Source organism: Gracilinanus agilis, chromosome 4, assembly GCF_016433145.1.
Source record: "Gracilinanus agilis isolate LMUSP501 chromosome 4, AgileGrace, whole genome shotgun sequence".
Classification (NCBI taxonomy): domain Eukaryota; kingdom Metazoa; phylum Chordata; class Mammalia; order Didelphimorphia; family Didelphidae; genus Gracilinanus; species Gracilinanus agilis.
The window spans coordinates 262,454,506-262,474,807 of record NC_058133.1 but is presented as its reverse complement, the minus strand read 5'-3'; the positions used below and the strand labels follow the sequence as shown (position 1 = coordinate 262,474,807).

The following is a 20,302-nucleotide window of genomic DNA, read 5'->3' as shown; positions in this document are numbered from 1 at the left end:
GGACTGGCAAACCACTACTTTATCTTTCCCAAGAAAATCCCAAGTAGAGTCACAAAGAGTCAGACATGATTGAAATGACAAAACAGTAACAACTTCCTCCTTTATAAAATAAAATGGTCACGGATTAGATGATCTCCAAATTCCCCAACATCTCCATCTTTCTACAATTAGAATAACTCAGAATAACTTGCCTTATAGTCACTTGACTATCTATTTATGCATATCACTCTTTGAATTTCATTTTCCTCATCTGTAAAATTGAGATAACAGTATGTGCAGCAGCTACCACATTGGATATTAGGTCAAGGATTTCTCAGCAGCATTTATTAACCAATTTGTTTCCTCTCCTCTCTGGATTTTCATGACATTACTCCCTCTTGGTTCTCTTTCTACCTGACTGATGAGGAAAGTGACATGTTCCTTTTTAGGTTCATCAGCTAGATCATCTCTCTCCAAACTGTCAGTGTCCCCTAAGTCTGTGCCCTGGGCTCTCTTCTCTCTCTACACTCTCTCAGTTGACCTCAAGAGCTTAAATTATCCCAGATGTGTATGTCCAGGAATGTGCTGGAGTCAGCATGTACTGGCCCCCAAGAAACAGCTGTTACATTTTCAGAAATTAGTAAATGCTACAAATCAGAACTTGATATATTTTCTTGTTGATTGTCTAAATTTAAGAGAGCAATAGAGAAGATATCAATAATGTAAATTAAAGCTAAAAATATGCTGTAAGCTTTCAGAGAAATAGTTGCTAAAAATTTATCAGCCTACTGCTATGCATATCTAATCCTACTTTCACTTAAAAAAAAAAGCCCTTACTTTCTCTCTTAAAATAAATAAGGCAAAGGGGAAGCTGGGTAGTTCAGTGGATTGGGAGCCAGGCCTAGAGACAGGAGGTCCTAGGTTCAAATCTGGCCTCAGACACTTCCCAGCTGTGTGACCCTGGGCAAGTCACTTGACCCCCATTGCCTACCCTTACCACTCTTCTGCCTAGGAGCCAATACACAGAAGGGTTTTAAAAAAATCAATAAGGCAAAAGAGTGATTTAAGATCTAGGCAACTGGGGCTAAGTGACTTGCCCAGGGTCACACATCTAGGAAGTGTCTGAAGCCAGATTTAAACCCAGGACCTCCTAACTCCAGGCCAGATTCTCTATCCACTGTACAACCTAGCTGCCCTACTGCTTTCACTTTTTTAAAATTATTTTTTAATTTTGATTTTATGTTTTAATAACAAATGTACACTTGAGTTTTCCAGAGTTTTTCATATTGTCTCTCTCCCCTTCCTGGAGTTGACAAGAAATTCAAACTGGGTTACACATGTATTATCATGCAAAATACATTTCCATATTATTCATTTTTGTAAGTAATCTCATAAAACCAAAACCCTAAAACATATACCCAAATAAACAAGTGATAAATCTTGTGTTTTCATCTGAATTTTGACTCCAACAGTTCTTCCTAGGTGGAGAACATTCTTTGTTGTAAGTCTTTCAGAATTGTCCTGGATCATGTATTGCTAAGAATAGTCAAGTTTTTCATATTTGATCATCCTACAATATTGCTATTACTGTGTATAATGTTATCCTGGTTCTGCTCATTTCACTCTGCATCAGTTTATGTAGGTCGTTCTGAAATCATCCTGTTCATCATTCCTTACAGCACAATAGCATTCCATCACCATCATATACCACAATTTGTTCAGTCATTCCTCAATTGAGGGACATCCCTTTAATTTCCAATTCTTTGCCACCACAAAAAGCTCACTACTTTCCCTCTTAAAAGTTCCAGTCTGTGGAGGAATTCCATGTGAACTGGAAAGACCTCCAGGAATTGATGCAGAGTGAAAGGAGTAGAGCCAGAAGAACATTGTACACAGAGACTGATACACTGAGGTAAAAGCGAATGTAATGGACTTCTGTACTGGCAGCAATGCAATGACCCAGGACAATTCTGAGGAACTTATAGTAAAGAACACTACCCACGTTCAGAGGAAGAACTGCAGGAGTGGAAACAGAAGAAAAACAACTGCTTGAACGTATGGGTTGATGCGGACATGATTGGGGATGTGACACTAAAAGACCACACCAATGCAACTATCAATATTTTAAAACCAGGGAAAATGTGCGTTGGATATGGGGGGGGGGGGGTGTGAAGGGGGGATGAAAGGGAAAGTAAAAACAGGAATCATGTAACCATGGAAAATTTTTCTAAAAAATAAAATATTTAAAAAAAAAAAAAGTTCCAGTCTGGGGGGCAGCTAGATGGCTCAGTGGATTGAGAGTCAGACCCAGAGATAATAGGTCCTGGGTTCAAATCTAATCTCTGACACTTCCTAGCTGTGTGACCTTGGGCAAGTCACTTAACCCTCATTGCCCAGCCCTTACCATTCTTCTGCCTTCTAGTATTGGTTCCAAGACAGAAGGTAAGGATTTAAAAAAAAAGTTCCAGCCTGGCTTCATTAATTGCTTATTAAGCATTTCTAACAGGATATTCATGGGCATCTCAAATTCAGTGTGTCTGTAGTGAGGGCTGTCTCCCACATTTAACTTGGGAGTACCTAAGAGAAGCAGACTCTTTCCCACCTCATTCTTCTCCAGTTGTTCAGTAATTTTTCAGTCACACCCAATTCTTCATGATCTCATTTGGTATTACCTTAGTAAAAATACTGAAGTAGTTTGTCATTTCCTTCTCCGGCTCATTTCACAGATGAGGAAACTGAGGCAAACAGGGTGAAGTTGACTTGCCCAGGGCCACACAGCTAGTAAGTGTTTGAGGCCAGATTTGAACTTAGGAAGATGAATCTTTCTCACTCCAGAACCTGCACTATATTCACTGTATATTCTAGATGCCTGCCCTTGTCCAAGGGAGACTTTAATTCCTGTCAGGAAAGAAAGAAAGAGGTTATGGCCAAAATATGGCCACAAGAAAATGAGGGTATTAGGGTACTACTCCCATAAATAGTATTAGTCTAAGGAATATGGTTTTCAGGTTCAAGCTAAATTTCTAATCGCTGTCTTCAATGGGAAAAGGAGAACCTCAAGCTTTATGTCCAAGGCTTGACTCCCTTCTGACCAGATACCAATTCTACAGTGAACATATATAACAATTATCAAAGAAATCTATCCAAGTCAAAAGCAAAATAAAAATCAGAGAAAGTATACATTGAACATATAGCAGATAATACAGAGTTAAGGAGCAATCCTACTGGGAACAAGGTAACTGTTCTACCAGAGAGAGTCCAAAATCTCTCCCAAGAGGAAATTGTCCAGAGTCTCTAGGGTAGCAAAGGTGGGGATAGGGACATGATGGAGACTACCAGATCCTTTCTTATTGGCTTCCTCCCAGAATCTTTTCCTGAAGCAACCTGAGGTGGGGTTGGCATCATACATCTTCTTTCAAAGCTAGAAGATAGAAGCATCCAGAGATTTGAGGACTCAAAGACAAACTCAAAGAGCCTCCCATTCCCACTTTGCCCTTACCAATTTGGTGTCCCACTCCTGCCCTGCAGGCATGGGGAATTGATCTCCACCAATGAAGAGAGAATCTCATACTAATGGGCTTGGGAATTCAGATTACACATCCCAAAAGAGAACTTATTACTTTTACCCCCAAACCATCCCTCTTCCAAATTTCCAAAATTTCCCCAAATTCCAAAAATTTCCCCCAACTCTTCTAATTCCAAAAAATGATTTCTGTTAAGGACACTAATACTAATAATAACGACTAGCATTTATACAGAGATGGGAGGTCCTGGGTTCAAATTTGACCTCAGACACTTCCTAGCTGTGTGACCCTGGGCAAGTCACTTAACCCCCATTGCCTAGCTCTTAGCGCTCTTCTGCCTTGGAATCCATATATAATATCAATTCCAAGACAGAAGGTAAAGGTTAAAAAAAAAAAGTAACAGTTGCAACAATAATACTGTCAACAGGCTTAAGTGTCAAATACAACTTAAACTGAAGCAGTAACATGGACTAGGAAGCATGCTGAGCCTGGAGTCAGGAAGACTCATCTTCCTATGTTTAAATCTGATCTCAGGCACTTACTAATTGTGTGACCTTGGGCAAGTCACTATATAGTATAAATGCAAATATCAGTGTTTAAAAAAAAAAACAAAACACGGGTGATTTTTTTTTCCTGGCAGCTGAAAGTGCCAGCCAAGGAGAGGGATATAATAATCTAAGTTCCAAAGCCTACTGTTATAGAACTCTCTCCATATTGGTGGAGATCAAAGCTGGTACCTGCATAATGGGCAGGGTCAAGTTGGTAAGAGCAGGAGAGAAGAAAGCTTCATTTGGTCTCTTCATACTCTTAAATTCCTTCAGTCTCTGCAGTTAGCTTCAAGAGAGAGGATGGAAGATGCCAACCCCCCTCAAGTTGCTTCAGAAAAAGACTCTGGAAAGAAGCCAACATTAGAGGAGCTGGCAGTCTCCATCATGTCCTGATCTCCAGCACGGCTACACCAGAAACTCTGGAGAATATCCTTGTGGATGAGACTTTGAGCTCTCTCTTGGTGGAACGGTTATCTCATTCCCAGTAGGAGAGCTCCTTGACTCTGTTTTGTCTGTTATATGTTCTCCTGTGTATACTTTCTCTGATTTCTGTTTTGCTATTTGTTGACTTGGATAAATGAGGTTGTTGTGTTGTTGTTGTTGTTTTTTAGCAAAAACAAAAATACCCCAAACTCTTTAAACTTTGTACTTCTCCTAGTACAGTCTAAACAGTAGATCACTAAGGGAAAGTATACTACTACCAATTTTTTAAAAAATCTCCACGAGTGGCTTCTCAATCAAATGTGGCCTCTCCTATTTAAAAAAAAAAAATGTTTCTAGGTATTAAATGCATTTGACCAAGGGTTCATTATCCTTCTGGAAGGAAACACAAAGAAGGGATTCCTGGCAGAGATAGTTTTTAATGACTTCATCATCCCCACCTTGCCTTCTGTGTCTGTTTCTAAGCTAGTCTCTATGTCTGTTTCTGTTGAGGCATTAGTCAGTCAGTAAACATTTGTTAAGCACTTACTATGTGGTAGGCACTAAGATAAGCACTGGGGATACAAAAAGAGGCAAAAGACAGGAGGAGCTGCCTAAGAAAAAAGTTCCCAGGACCAGATGACTTTATAGTGAATTCTCTCAAAATTCAAAGAACAATCCATTCCAATCCTATAAGAACTATTTGAAAAAAATATATAGATAAAGGAGGATTCTTACCAAATTCCTTTTATGACACAAATATGGTGCTGATACCTAAACCAGGGAGAGCAAAAGGAAAGAAAACTATGAACCAATTTCTTTAATGAATACTGATACAAAAATGTTAAATAAATACTAGCAAGGAGATTATAGCAAGATGATATAAATCTATCATAAAGATTATACACGACATCCAGGTCAAATTTATACCAGAAATACAAGACTAGCTCAATATTGGGGATATTGCCAGTATAATAGATATATATTAAAAACAAAAACAACAAAAATCATATGATTATATGAATAGATGCAGAAAAATAATGTGACAAAATATAACACCCATTCCTATTAAAAAAAAAACACTAGAAATTATAGGGGTAATGGGGACTTTTTTAAAAAATGAAGTGTTTATATAAAACCAAGAACAAGTATTATCTGCAATGGGTATAAACTTGAAGTATTCCTAATAAGATCAAGAATGAAACAAGTATGTACATTATCACCACTCTTATTCAATAATGTATAGAAATAGTATATATAGCAATAAGACATGAAAAAGAATTTGAAGGAATAAAAATCGACAATGAAGAAACAAAACTAGCACTTTTTACAGATATTGTATACTTAGATCTAGAGAATCATCTAAAAAACTAATTGTTTTTTAATTGAAATTAATTGAATTGAAACAATCAGCAACTTCAGCAAAATTGCAAGATATAAATTAAACCCACATAAATCACCAGTATTTCTATATAATATCAACAACATCTAGCATTAAGAAATAGAAAGAGAAATTACATTTAATATAACTACTGACAATATAAAATTCTTTGGTGTTTACTTGTCAAGACAAATCCAATGATTATGTGAACACAATTATGAAAAACTTTTCACAGAAATAAAGACAGATATAAATAATTGGAGAAATATTAGCTGCTCATGGGTAGGCTGAACCAACAGAATAAAAATTACAATTCTACCTAAGTTAATTTACTTTCTTAGTGCCATACTAATCAAACTACCAAAGAATTATTGTATAGAGCTAGAAAAAATAGTAATAAAATTAATCTGGAAGAATAAAAGGCCAAAAGGTCAAGAATATCAAAAGAATCAATAAAAAAATATGAAAGGAGTCCTAACAGTACAGATTTCAAAATATATTATAAAATGATAATTCAAAACAATCTGATAGTGACTAAGAAATAAAGTGGTGGTTCAGTGGAATAAATTGCATAGACAATACACAAGTAGTAAATGACCATAGTAACATAGTGTTAGATAAACCCAACAATCCAAGTTTTGGGGGTAACAAATCACCATTTGACAAAAATTGCTAGGAAAACTAGAAAGTAGTTTGGCAGAAAATAAAGACCAATATTTCAAAATGGATAAATAAGTGAGACATAAAGGGTGATATTATAGGTAAAATAGGAGAGCATGGAAAAAAATGTTCCTGTCAGATCTATGGATTAGGGAAGAGTTTATGTCTATAAAATGGATAATTCTGATGACATGAAATTAAAAGACTTTTGCACAAATAAAACTAATACAGCCAAAATTAAATGGAAAACAGAAAACTGGAGGAAAGCAAGCTTTATAGCAAGTTTCTCTGATAAAGGCCTTATTTCTCAAATACATAAGGAACTGAGCCAAATTTATTAAAATAAGAGCCATTCCCCAATTGATAAATGGCCAAAGGCTATGTGCAGGCAATTTTCAGAAGGATCAATAGTTACATCAAAAAATGCTCTAAAATCATTGCTGATTAGAGAAACAAAACAAGTCTGAGATAACAACTCCCACCTATCAGATTAGCTAATATGACAGAAAAGGGAAATGACAAATACTGGAGAGCATGTGGAAAAAATGAGATACTAATGTACTGTTGATGGAGTTGTGAACTGGTCCAGCTATTCTGTAAAACAATTTGGAACTATGGCCAAAGAACTCTATAATTGTGCATACCCTTTGACCCAGCGATATTTGGTTGCTTAGTGAGGTTCATCAGTATTATATGAGGGCTCCATGATGGATCTTTGCATCATGACCTGATCGGATCTGTGCTTTAGGAAAATCACTTTGGAGGATGGATTGGAGGCAGGCCGACCCACCAGTATGTCATTGCAATAGTGCAGGCAGGAGCCCGCACCAATGATGGCAGTATATAGAAGAGGTGTTACCAGGAAGAAATTGACAGCTCATGTCAATGGCTTGGATATGGGGATGAGACTATGAGGCATCTAGGGAAGGTAGGAGGGAGTGATTTAGGGGGAAAGCTGATGAGCATGTTGAGTTTAGGATGTGTCTGTGTGTCTCTGGATCTGCCAGTCTGTGTCTGTCTCTGCATCTGTCAGTTTCGGGGTCTGTCTGTCCAACTGCACGGGTTTCTATTCTCCCTCCTGTCTGATGCCCTATGGAACCGCCCGTGACCCCCCTCCAAATGAAACAGTCCAGCGGAGCCTCGAAGTCCTTTCGGCCATGTGATCGCCACCCCGGTTGCCCTGGGCGACGGGCGGCGGTTTGTTTTCAAATCCCGGACTCTCCCACTTTGAGCTCCGGCCGCAGGGCGCAGGGGCGTGCGACAGGTGGCGCAGTTTCCCCACAGGCCCCAGGACCGTTTTTTCGGCCGACGCTCCCCCCTTTGGTGACTGAGTCGGGGCACCGTGGTGCAGTCCGATTTCCAGGCAGACGCGCAGGGTGGTTCGCGCAGCAGAAGCAGCTTCAGCAGCGGGGCGAGCGGTCGAGGGGTGAAGGAGGTGAGGGCGGGCGGTGGAGGATCCGGGAGGGTAGTCAGAAGCCACGAGGGACCTTTGGGCCATCTCTCTCAAGGAAGGAAACTGAAACCCAGAGAGGGCGAGCCCAAAACAGTGAGCCAGGCAGAGGTGGCGACGGATCTGAACTCCTGGCCCATCCATCCCCATAATTCTGCGGCAGCAGCCATGTAGGATAGAGGAGGGAGGACAGCCCTCCAGACTCCTCCTCTTGTAGGCAGGGCCGGATGGGCAGGCCAAGAAACAACCCTACTCTGGACCCCAAACTCATCCCTATGAAGACTGGCTCATCCTCCCTCTGTAATGTAAAGAATGACACTGAAGACCAGAGTTCGAATCTCAGTCCTGCCAACCAGAGTGACTTAAGTGTCAAGTCACTTAACCCCTATGGGCCCCATTTTCCCAGCCTAGATGGGAAACCAGATGACCTCTGAGGCCCCATCCGTCTCTGAAATGAATTCTCTCAGCGTCCTCACCCGTCTTGGGGTTGGGGTGGGGGGTTCTGAGGAGTACAATGTGGAATGGGTTAGAACTTGGAGAGAGTAACCCTTCTGTTGTGAGCTAAAAGCAAAACCCTTCCTCTTCAATCCATCTCCAGATAACATCATTAGGATGCAAGACGTCCAGAAGAATAATCCACAGAGTGAGGATCCCAGAGAAATCCACAGTGGGACCTGCAAGACTGTGATACCAAGCTGCGACCAGGGAAACTGCAGCACCTGCCCAGATCAGCCTTCTTGTATGTCTAGGATTTCTGTCCACCACAAGAGGTTTCTTGGTCAAGGCACTGCCTCAGTGCTCCAGATGGCTACTAATGAGATAATGAGGGAAGGTGGTGCCTCTTGAAGGGGACATCTGTGCCCAGTTACCACTTCACACATGATTAATTTTTTTTCTTCTTCCCTGGTTTGCCTTATTTACCCCCCCCTTTCTCCCTTTTTCCCTTTCCCCCTCTTCCTCCCCCTTTTTTTCCAATTTTCTTTTTTCCTAGCATGAATTTTTCAGTGCCTGTTGCTTAATAATTCAGGTCCAAAAGGTTTGGGCCTCCTTTTCTAGAGAAAAAAGTAACATAATTATTTAAACTTGATAGCCCAATATAGTTGGTTCAGAACACAGAAAATATTCCCTCCTCTCCAAAATTAAGTATAGAAGCTAAATCTTTGATTATTGTGGTAGGTTTGATAAAGCCTAAATTTTATGAGGATAAGAATTTCTGGTACTATTCTCCAGTTGGGGTATCTCTAATGGTGTTTAGTTGACACAAGAACTAATGATGTAATTAGGTCTACCTGATTCTCAGTCCACTACACTTCTCTATTTATCTTTGCATGTGTATATACATGGATTTTATGTAAATGTTATTGAGCCTATTAGGCCCTTCCATACCTTTCCATGTATAGGTGAGGGACACTTGGTATTTTGTTTTGACAGGTTAAACCTCAGGCTTCACTTCTCTTCTCCAGATGAAACAGAACATCTTCCTTTTGTGTATGGGTTTACTAGATGGCTGCTGAGGTCCCTTCCAACTTTCATAGTCAGTCATTGTATGATCAACCTGTCAGGTTGGCCAACTGTAGCAGATATCTGAACCTGAGATAAATTTTTTAAAGACTTGAGAAAATCAAGCCTGAATCTATGATACTGTAACGGTTTTATTGTCCCCCAGACAAGTTGAATTACATGTCTCTTTTGTGACCACTTGGTGTCAGTACTAGCCCATAGAAAACAACTTAAAGAAGCATTTATTGAGTTATGGTGCTCCAAGATATCTGGTTATACTCAGTAGTCTTTTGAAAATTGACTATTTTCTGAAATTGACTAGTTCTAAATGGACTCATTTGGGGAAATCGCTGTTTAAAGGAATGCAATCGTGAATCTTCACATAAAGCAAATGATATTTTTATGAAATTCATGAGTTTTTTTCATTAACTCCAGATATTTATTTCATATATCAGGTTTGTCTAAATCAATACGTACCAAAACCTGATCATCTTAATGAGTGGACATTTTCTTATTGTAGGATAATAAATAATAAAGAGAATGAAGGGCAGCGTTATCACATTAGTGAGAACCTATCTTTAGTTTGTTGCTTTTTTCCTCATAAAGATTATACTGCTACGTAAATGGAAATGAGCAATCTCCAGGTCTTCAGAATGTCCAGATTATTTATCAGAGATATAGGAGAGACTTGAAGGATATGGTGCATGCTGGGAATTCTATCGTCACAAGGACTGACAAAAAGAAAAAATTCTTCTAGTCCTTTGAATATTTTGACCCTAAGATGCTTTTTATTCCAACAATTCTAGTATACTAATATTATAATACTGTTATTGTATTTTGATAATCTAGAATGGTAGATGAGAGATAACATTCTAAAATTAAAAATAATCTATTTTCAAATTGAGGTTAATTTCTATGCCAGGTATTCTGGCAACTGATTCCATTCCACTCAGCAGGCATAGCCAGCTTCTTCTAGCCTATAGCTAAAGTCAAACTGTTAGGCTGTTGCTGTGACTGAGAGCAGCAGTGGGACATCAAATGACCTATATTGTGGCAAATGTAGGTCAAAAACCTAGATTTTTATCTAGGTTTTCTACTTCTAAATTATATTCTGTGCATTCCTGTGTCTCAATTGAAGCAAATTTTGTGTATGCTTAGAAGAATCTGTCACTAAATCTCATCTTTAAGAATCTGTCTTTATCACTAAATGTTCTTTACCCCATAATATACCTATGCAAATTTTTAAAAATACATAATTTGGGGGGCTCTGAACTGAGAGTTCATTACTATCAGGCACATCCTATAAAGAAATTTTCTTCCCTGTTGCAGATTGGCAACTCATCTGTAATTTAGGGCTTTAGGGAGCTAATTGTCTGGAGCTCAGAGGTTAAGTCATTGATTTATCCATGGTCTCACAGTTAGTCTGGTTTAAAGACAGGCCCTGAACCCAGGTCTTCTTGACTAAGACCAACCTTCTAGTCACTACATGGTGCTGCCTTTATATAACCTATATTAAATCCCTGGCAAGAGAACTAGGGACATGTATAAATATTTGCTCTTAAGTTATGACTCCTGGGATAGGGGAATCCTCTTCACTATCATCTAGCTTGACATAGTATTTATATATAGTTTTTTATTATTTTCCTGTCATGATACTAAGCATCATTTCATCTACTAAAATATTTAAACTCTTCTGTGTATTCAATCTTGTCACACTATGTTACCAAGTTCCATTTTTAGCATTACTTTATCCTGTATTTGGAGAGTTCTTTTCTAGGGTTACTGAGTTCTGATATACTTCATAGAATCTCTGAGTTAGAAGGGGGAGCCACAGAAGTCATCTTATTCTTGATCAGAAATTGATTATATGCTATTGCCAACAGCTGATTATCCAGCCTTCCTTGAAGGCCTCCAGTGGAGGGAGCCCACTACCTCCCAGACCAGTTGTTTGTATTTTGGGACAGCTCTGATTGTTAGGAAGGATTTATTTTTTCCTTGCTTGGGTCTTTGGCTTTTTGTGATATTACTTTTTCCTGATTTTCCTCTTTCGTGTTTGATTGCTCCTTCTTAGCCTCCTTTGCTGGATCATCCTCCTTGTCATGCCTTCTAACCATTTAACTCCTAAAGTTCTGTCCTGGACCCTTTTTACTTTCTACACCCCCTTTCTTGGTGTTTTCAACTAGCTCCAGTGGGCTAAATGATCATCCCTTTGGAGATAATTCCCTGATCAAAATATCCAGCCTCCAAGTCTCCTCCATCACCAATACAGAGGGTGCTGAATTTTTTTTAACCGGCGTGGCAAATTTTCCACCTGTACAAGGTCCAATAGGTATCAAAACTTGACTTGTTAGAACCAGAACTCATCTTTCCCCCCCAAATCCACCCCTCTTTCTAACTTACCTGTTTCAAGAGGGCCATTTTCCTATCTCATTCTCCTTCATCTGGTTGATTCTTCTTCCATAGCATCCCTTGTTTCATCCCCTTCCCTCCACTCACACAGACTAGTTCAGTTTCTTCATCTCTTCTTACCTGGACCATTGCAATAGCCTTCTAATTGGACTCTTTTAATTTTTTTCTCTTCTCTAATTCATCTATACAGTTTCCAAAGTCATCTGCTTAAAGCATAAATCTCATACTAGTTGCTCCCTTTCTTCAGAATCTTTAGTGACTCTTAGTCACCTCTAGGAAAAAATACAAATTCCTCAGATTAGTATTTAAAGTCCTTATCAGTTTGAAAACCCCAGCCTTACCTTTGCAGTCTTATTGTAAATGATTCTCCTTCGTATAACTGTGTTCCAAATGGGCTGGCCCACTTGCTGTTTCTTGAATTCAGCATTCCATTTTCCTTTGTCAGGGGATAGGCTGTCTCCTTGTGCCTGGAATGCGCTACCTCCTCATCTGTGCCTCTTGCAATCCCAAATTTCTTCAACATTTCCTGTTCTATTCTTTTTTTTTTTTTTTAAAAACCCTTGTACTTCGGTGTATTGTCTCATAGGTGGAAGGATGGTAAGGGTGGGCAATGGGGGTCAAGTGACTTGCCCAGGGTCACACAGCTGGGAAGTGGCTGAGGCCGGGTTTGAACCTAGGACCTCCCATCTCTAGGCCTGACTCTCACTCCACTGAGCTACCCAGCTGCCCCCTCCTGTTCTATTCTTGATCTTCCATTGTTGTTAACAGCTCTGTCCCTACTCCTCAAGTTATAATGCTTATGTAGTCATCTAATTACTTGCATCTCTTCAGAATGGGACTGTTTTGTCTTTGTATCCCCAGTGCCTAACACAGTGCTTGACCAGTAGTGGGTGCTAAATAAATTTTTGCTGGATTGGATTAGATTTGCTCTGTGCCTAAATCTATCTGGGCAATTTCTGCCTATGATTCCTGCTTCTCTTTGGGGCTCAGCAGAACAAGTTAATCGGCTGATAACCCTTCACACACTTAAAGATAGCTATCAAGTTTTCTCTTCTCCAGGCTAAACCTCAACTGATCCTCGCAGGCTTTCTAATAATCTAGTCAGATGTTTTTCCTAAGTATGATACCCAGAAAAGAACATAATACTGTGGATGTGGGTCAGGGCCAAGGACAGCAAGGCTCTCTACCTCTCTCGCTTTGGGTACTTCAAATTAAAAAAAATTTTTTTTCTGAACCAAGGGTAGGACATTCTATTTATCCCTATTAAATTAAAATTCAATTCTCCAAATATTTAGTGCCTACTTCATGCAAGACCAAAATGATTTCAAGCATCTCAAAATGCTTGCCCCTCAAGAAGTATACATTCTAATGGGGTGGAGGCGGTACATAATATAGATATAGTTATGTAAGTATTAAATTTACATATCTAAAGGAAGCACTAGAAACTGGAGAAGTGGTGAAGAAAGCCTTGGAGGATGGCACTATCACTGGAGCAGAACCTTGCAGGAAGTGAAGGACCTTAAGAGGAGAGGGAGGTGAAAACAGAGTACATGGCAAGGTTGGAGGACTGCCTATGCAAAGGCATAGAGAGAAGCAATGGGATGTCTGTGGCGGAGAATAGCTATGTAAGGCAATTGGGAACATAGAACGCAAGAAGGAAAAGTAATAGGAAATAAGTCTGTAAAGAGACATAGGGGCCAGATTGTAGAGAGCTTTAAATGCCGGGCTGGGCTCTTGTATTTTATTCTAAAGACATTTAGGGAAGCACTAAAGATTTTTGGGCAGAGACAGTAAGATATGTTGCGGTTGTGGTGTCATAGGAGTATTTATTTGGCTATGGTGGGAAACTGAATGGGAAAGGGAAATAGATGATGAACCAGAAGGCTCATTTAGAAGGCTGTTGCAATAATAGTTTGTGCTAGGAGTAATTAGGGCCTACCCCAAGATTGTGTGGAGAGCAGGAGACAGATGTCAGAGAGGTTACGTATGCAGACAATAAAAATGTTTGAAGAAGTGTTGGGTTTGGAGTGGCAGTGGAATGAACAGTGAATTTGTAATCAGGGATCCAGGTTCAAATTTCACCATACTTACTCCCTGTGTGGTCAAGGACGAGTCATTTAACTTACCTGTGCTTCAGTTTCCTCATCTATAAATTGAGGGGATTGAACCAGATGGTCTGAACCAGAGCTCTAAAATTCTATGATCCTGTGTTTTGAGTGTGAGATACAGATGGGACTGAAACCTCCAGCAGGTAGAGGTAGGAATGAAGTTTCAACCTGGAGTCAAAAGACCTGAGTTCAAATCCAACCTCAGATACTTACTAGCTATGAGACCCTGAGGATGTCACTTAACCCTATATTGCCTCATCTGTAAAATGGGTTGGAAAAGGAAATGGCAAATCACTCGTTATCTTTTCCAAGAAAACCCCAAATGGGATCATGAAGAGTCCAACAAGGCTGACAATAACTAAACAACAGCTGATGGATATCAGTAGATAGAGAGCTGGCCTCAGAGACAGGAAGACTGATGTCCAAGTCTAACCTCTAGCACATAACTGGCTACGTGACCCTGGACAAGTCACTTCACTTCTGTTATGATTAAAATATTTGAGAGACCAGTTTTGGCGTAAGAATATCAATTTATTGATTAGGCTAGCATTTAATCAATAATTTAGTGGTCTATTTTCCTCTCAAAAATCAAAGACCAGGAAATTTTTTTCACACTGGTCTATAAATAGAATTTGGGAGCTCATTATTCAGTCTCTCCCTTGGACATCCCAAGACATCTCTGATTGGGGAATGAGAAGTAGACTTAAAGACTATCTTATCCCTCATTACTTCATCACAAGGGAGGTGGGTCTTTGCCTAAAAAAGGAAAACATCAGCATAATCGCCAACTATGTGGCCAGCCCACCTCATTTTCAGATGGGTCAGAGTTATCTGTGGCAAGCAGCCCTGCCTTTAATCTTTAACAAAAGAAAAGGTCCTAGCCCAATTTGATAGCTTAGGGCCTAGGAGTAGCCTTTAGCTTGGAAACTTTAGCTTGGAAAGGCTGTTTTAGCCTGATCTTGGGAGACTAAGGGAAAAATGATTTCATGTGGGAATATTATTAATAAATAATACAATTCAGTATTAATTTTCTTTACTTCTCACTGCTCTTAGGCAATTGATAGAGGCAATTCCCCATTAATGAAATCATAGGTCTGGTTCTTATCCATATCTCTATCCCTTATCATTTACATTGTAGTTATGGGTATAGTTTTCTTGGTGCTACTTGCCTTATTTTGCATCAATTCAAATAAGATTTCTCATGCTTTTCTGAATTCTTCATATGCATTCTTTCCTTTACATTCCTGCACCACAATTTTTTTTAGCTATTTCATAGTAATGGGCACCTACTTTGCTTCCAGATCTCTGACACTATGAAAATCTTGGTCTTTCAAAAATCATATTTAGGTCAAAGATTTAGAGGAAGGAACTTTACAAGTCACTTTAGTATAATGTTATTTTACAGATAAAGAATCAGAGGCCCAGAGAAATTGTTACTTGTCTGATGTCACCCAGAATTCAATCCCAGGTTCTTTGGCAGACCCAAATCCAGCACTTTTTCATTTACACCGCATTGGTTCAGTAATCACATCCACATTTGAGTCATAAATTAAGAATTGTGCCAAGAAAAGTGTCTCTACATAGTTTCCCCTTCTATATAATTTAAGCCAATTAAATAAACCTTTACTAATTGCCTACCATATGCAGAGTATAGTACTTAACACCACAGGAAGGTTGACTTACCTTTGGCAGAGTTTAAAAGTCCAGTGAAGGGGATATGACACTCACAAATTAACTATAATAGAAAGTAATACATGATGAGATGAAGTGACATTTAAGTTGGGTTTTTAAAAATGTATAGTAATTCACTAAGCAAAGAGGAGGTAGAAAGAAGACATTTCAGTCATTATCGGCTTTCGTCTTTCCTAAAATGTTACATCTAAAATTGAACATAGTACTTCAGAAGTGGCCTGAATAAAGTACTACCACTTCCCTTTTTCTGGAAGGTGCTCTTCTTCACCAGGAAACATGGTCAGGTCACACCTCTCCAATCCTCTGTGAAGTTTCTTTTTTAAGGCCTTTTCCCCCAAACCTCAACCTGCTCCTGAATTTATTGTTTCTGTGTCACTACCCTTTTGCCCAGAGTCCATGTTCTTCTTAGAGTTATGTTTATCTCTTTACCCTGTCTCACCTCTTCCATCTCGTCAAGTACAAGGCATCATGGATTCCCTCTCTTTCCCATCTGTTTCAACTCCATTCTTACAAACATTTTGTTTTTGTTTATTTAAGACCATTACCTTCTGTGTTACTATCCTTTTTTTTTTTTTTTTTTTTTTTAAATCCTTACCTTCCATCTTAGAACCAATACTGTGTGTTAGTTCTAAGGTAGAAGAGCAGTAAGGACTAGGCAATGGAGTTAAGTGATTTGTCCAGGGGCACACAGATAGGAAGTATCTGAGGTCAGATTTGAACTCAGGACCTCCCATCTCCAGGCCTGTCACTTTATCCACTAGCTGCTCTTTTATAACCAGTTTAATGCAGGTCCTCCTTAGCCCCATCTAGATAATTAATAATACTTTAATAGAATCTTCCCACTTCTATCCTCTCTCTCCTCCAATCTGAAGAAGAGTGGCTTTGTTACTCCTCCACTTTAAAACTTCAGTTTTAAGCCATTATCAGTGATATCAAAGACTGAAAAGCAGGAGAGTTTTGTGCTGGATGATTAGAGAAGAGAGAGTATTCTCAAGGTGAGATAATAAAGTCCATGAACTATGGACCAGTGAGTTTACCCACCAGTTCTTGACATAATTCTTAAGTATATGATTAAAGGGATGGTTAGTGAATCTAGAAAAGGAAGAAGTAATCACAAAGACCCAGATTAATTTCATTTCTTCTATGGAAGGATTACCAGATTCAGGGGAATTCTGTAGGCATAAATTACTTAACAAAGCTGAAGCACCAGTCCTGCTTCCAGCTTAGCCCCAGCAGCCATCATCTAGGGCAGTGATTCCCAAAGTGGGTGCCACCGCCCCCTGTGGATGGCTACAGGTGCATTTGGAGGCGGTGAATAACTGTAAGGGGGCAGTGATAGTATGTGACAGGAGGTGCTAAGTAATATTTTTTCTGGAAAGGGGGCGGTAGGCCAAAAAAGTTTGGGAACCACTGATCTAGGGGAACAAGAAGGAGTTCATGCTCTCTGCCCCACCATCACCAACTGCCATAAACTAAGCAGGCAAAGCAGACTGGCTTTAGCTGGAGCAGCAAGGCATCCTGTGGGAAGTGGCATGTGCCAAGTGGGTTAAGCCACTGTCACCACATCCTCTTGGATTGTGGTGGAGACTGCCCAGGACTCAGAGTTCAAGAGCCCCAGGAATAACATTCTCCCCCTCCCCTGCCCCAGCCAACCACCACTTCTACCCTGGTCCTTAGCCATTATAGAAGGGAACAACCCTTGTGGATATATGATCTGAAAACTGCCTCTGAAGGTACTGCAGCTTGTGCCCACCTTAAAATCTATAACTTTACTACCAAAGTCCTTAGCACTTTCAAATGGTTCAGCATCAGAAACATATATGACTTTATTAATGGCAATAACATTAAAGAAGATTTAGGGGCAGCCGGGTGGCTCAATGGACAGAGAGCCCAGCCTAGAAATGGAAGGTCCTGGCTTCAAATCTGACACATCCTAGCTATATGACCCTGGGCAAGTCACTTAACCCCAATTGCCAAGGTCTTCCCACTCTTCTGCCTTGGAACCAATACATAGTCTTGATTCTAAAATGGAAGATAAGGATTTTAAAAATGCATTACCATTTGCTTTGCTGCTATAACCTAAGATTCACTGGGCCTTTCCATCTCACTGGCAGCTGATGCTTCCTATGCCTTATTTCCTCCTATTTAGAATGTGAGCTCCCTTGAGGACAGGGACTTTAGATTTTCTGTTTGTTATCTCTAGCACTTAGCATGGTTCTTTGCACATTGTGCTTAATAAATATTTTAGCCTTCACTCATTCATAAAGCTATGGGCATACACAATAATACATTTAGATATATATTCAAATCTAGTGGAATGGTTAGACTTGAGTAGTCACTGATGGTCCAATAACATGAAAGAGGATTTCCAGGGGAGTGCCTCAGGGATTTGTCCTTGGCGCTCTGCTGTTAGGCATTTTTATCAGTGGCTTAGCATTGGTGACATACTTTCCAAATTTTCTGGTGGCACAGAACAGAGAGAGCTAGCTGGCAGGTTAAGGATCCAGAAAAAATCTGGACAATTAGAACAGTGTAATAAGATGGAATTTAATAAGGCTAAACAAAGTCTTATGTCTGGGTTTTTTAAAAGTACAAGATATGGGGCAGCTAGGTAGCTCAATCCACTGAGTCACTCAGCTGCCCCCAGTAAAGTGAATTTCTGATTGAGAGCCAGGCCCAGAGACAGGAAGTCCTGGGTTCAAATTTGGCCTCAGACTTCCTAGCTGTGTGACCCTGGGCAAGTCACTTAACCCCCATTGCCTAGCCCTTACCACTCTTCTGCCTTAGAACCAATACCTAAGGCAGAAGGTAAGGGTTTAAAAATAAATAAAGTACAAGAAACAACAATTGTGGAGAATTTACATCTATCAGCAATACAGCAATTCTGCTGTAGCAGTCAAAAACTCAATATGAATCAATAGTGACATGGCAGCCAAAAAAAATTTAATGTAATCTCTGGTTGTATCAAGAAAGGAACAAGCAAGTGATAATCCCCCTGTCCTCTCAGATAGTGTCTGGGAGTTTGTCTTCAGTTCTAGGAACTGCATTTTGGAAGGATATTGCCAGAGAGCATTCGGAGGCAGCGACAGTCAGGATGGCGAAGGGCCTCAAGTTCTTGCCAAATGAGAATCAGCTGAGGCAACTGCAGATGTTAAATTTGGGGCACATGACAGCTGTCTTCAAATCAAATCTAATCATGTCTAAAGGGTGGTCACCAGAAGGTGGAACTAAGAATAAGAGAAAGTTGCAACAAGACACATATAGGTTTGATATAAGGAAAACTCCCTAACAGTTGTCGTCATTCGGCCATCTTTTTTGAAGCGGAACCATATTACAGGGTGGTGTCTTGATGTGAATTGGATTTAAGTGGGGCAGAACTGCATAAAATCCTCAGCCTCACTCTCTCTTCCAGAGTCATCAAAGGCCAGTGGCAAGACAAAAGTCAGGATGAATGGCAATGATCCAGGATGCAGTGGATGACTTTGGCTTCTTCTATGTCTGACCAAACTCTGTCACCTTCACGGCTGTTGGAACAAATTGTTCTCTTCCACCCCTCCCACTGGGGGAAGTCTTCACATACTTGGGGTAGACATCCTCCTAACTCACCAATGGGTTTGAGGTCTGTTGCTTACCCTCAATGTGGTTTAGGCCATCTTCCAAGATGGTTTTACTAGAGTGTTGCTACTATACCTACTATAGCTTCTTGGAGCCACAAATGAGAGCTGTGTGAAAGGGAGGACAGCAAAGGTGGATGAGCAGCCCTGAATAGGACTTGGCAAGCCCTCACACCAGAGATGGTGCTAGCCCTATCTAAACACCCCATACTCCTCACTCCAAAAGCAGAATGGGTTGCTCCAGGTGCAATTAGACAATCAGCATACATCTGTTCAGTGCTTACTATGTGCTAAAAACTATGCTAAGCCCTGTAGATATAGAAGAGACTAAACCACAATAACCCTACCCTTAAGGAGCTTCCATACTATAAAGAAGAGACATATGAATAAAGAGGTTCAGGAAAGAAATGAACAGAGTAGAAGGAGGGTGACAGAGGTGGAAGAGGGACAGGAAGGCTCCTTTAGAAAATGGCATCTGAGCCAAGTCTTTAAAGAAGCCAATGATGTCAAGAGCCAGAAGGAAGGAGTGAGAACAGCATCCCAAGTCTGTGGAGCATGCTCCTCAACAGAGATGAGAGATGGGGAGCTCCATGTGAGGAATAGCAGGGAGACTATAGAGAATGTGCCAGTGGGTAAAGTGTGAAAGTTGGAAAGGTAGGAAGGGGCCAGATTGGGAAGAGCCTTATATTTGATCTGAAAAATAGAGAGCCAACTGAATTCATTGAGTGGGGAAAAGAGGAGGCTATGTGACATGGTGAAACCTAGCTTTAGGAAAATTAGCCCAGCATTTGTGTAGAAGATGGATTGGAATCAGGGAAGATGAGGCAAGGTTTGGGAGTGAGGGGATGAAGGCCTGAACTTAGACTTAGTGGTATGTGTGTAGAGAAGGGCCAATGTGAAGATAAGATTTTTAATGAATTGGATATTTGAGGGGTGTAGAAATGAGGAGACAAGGTTGCAAAGCTGAGACAGACTGGGAAGATAGTGGTTCCTTCAACATTACTAGGAAAGATATGA

General features: G+C 40.1%; 1 protein-coding gene across 1 annotated transcript in view; it reads left to right on the top strand.

Annotated features, from left to right (window-relative positions):
* Positions 1-8,574: 8,574 nt before the first annotated feature.
* TCP11 (t-complex 11) overlaps positions 8,575-20,302 on the top strand; it is a 31,538-nt gene continuing 19,810 nt past the window's right edge. Inside the window, exon 1 of the mRNA XM_044674232.1 lies at positions 8,575-8,701. Coding sequence (XP_044530167.1) covers positions 8,575-8,701 — 127 coding nt within the window. The remainder of the gene's footprint in view (positions 8,702-20,302) is intronic.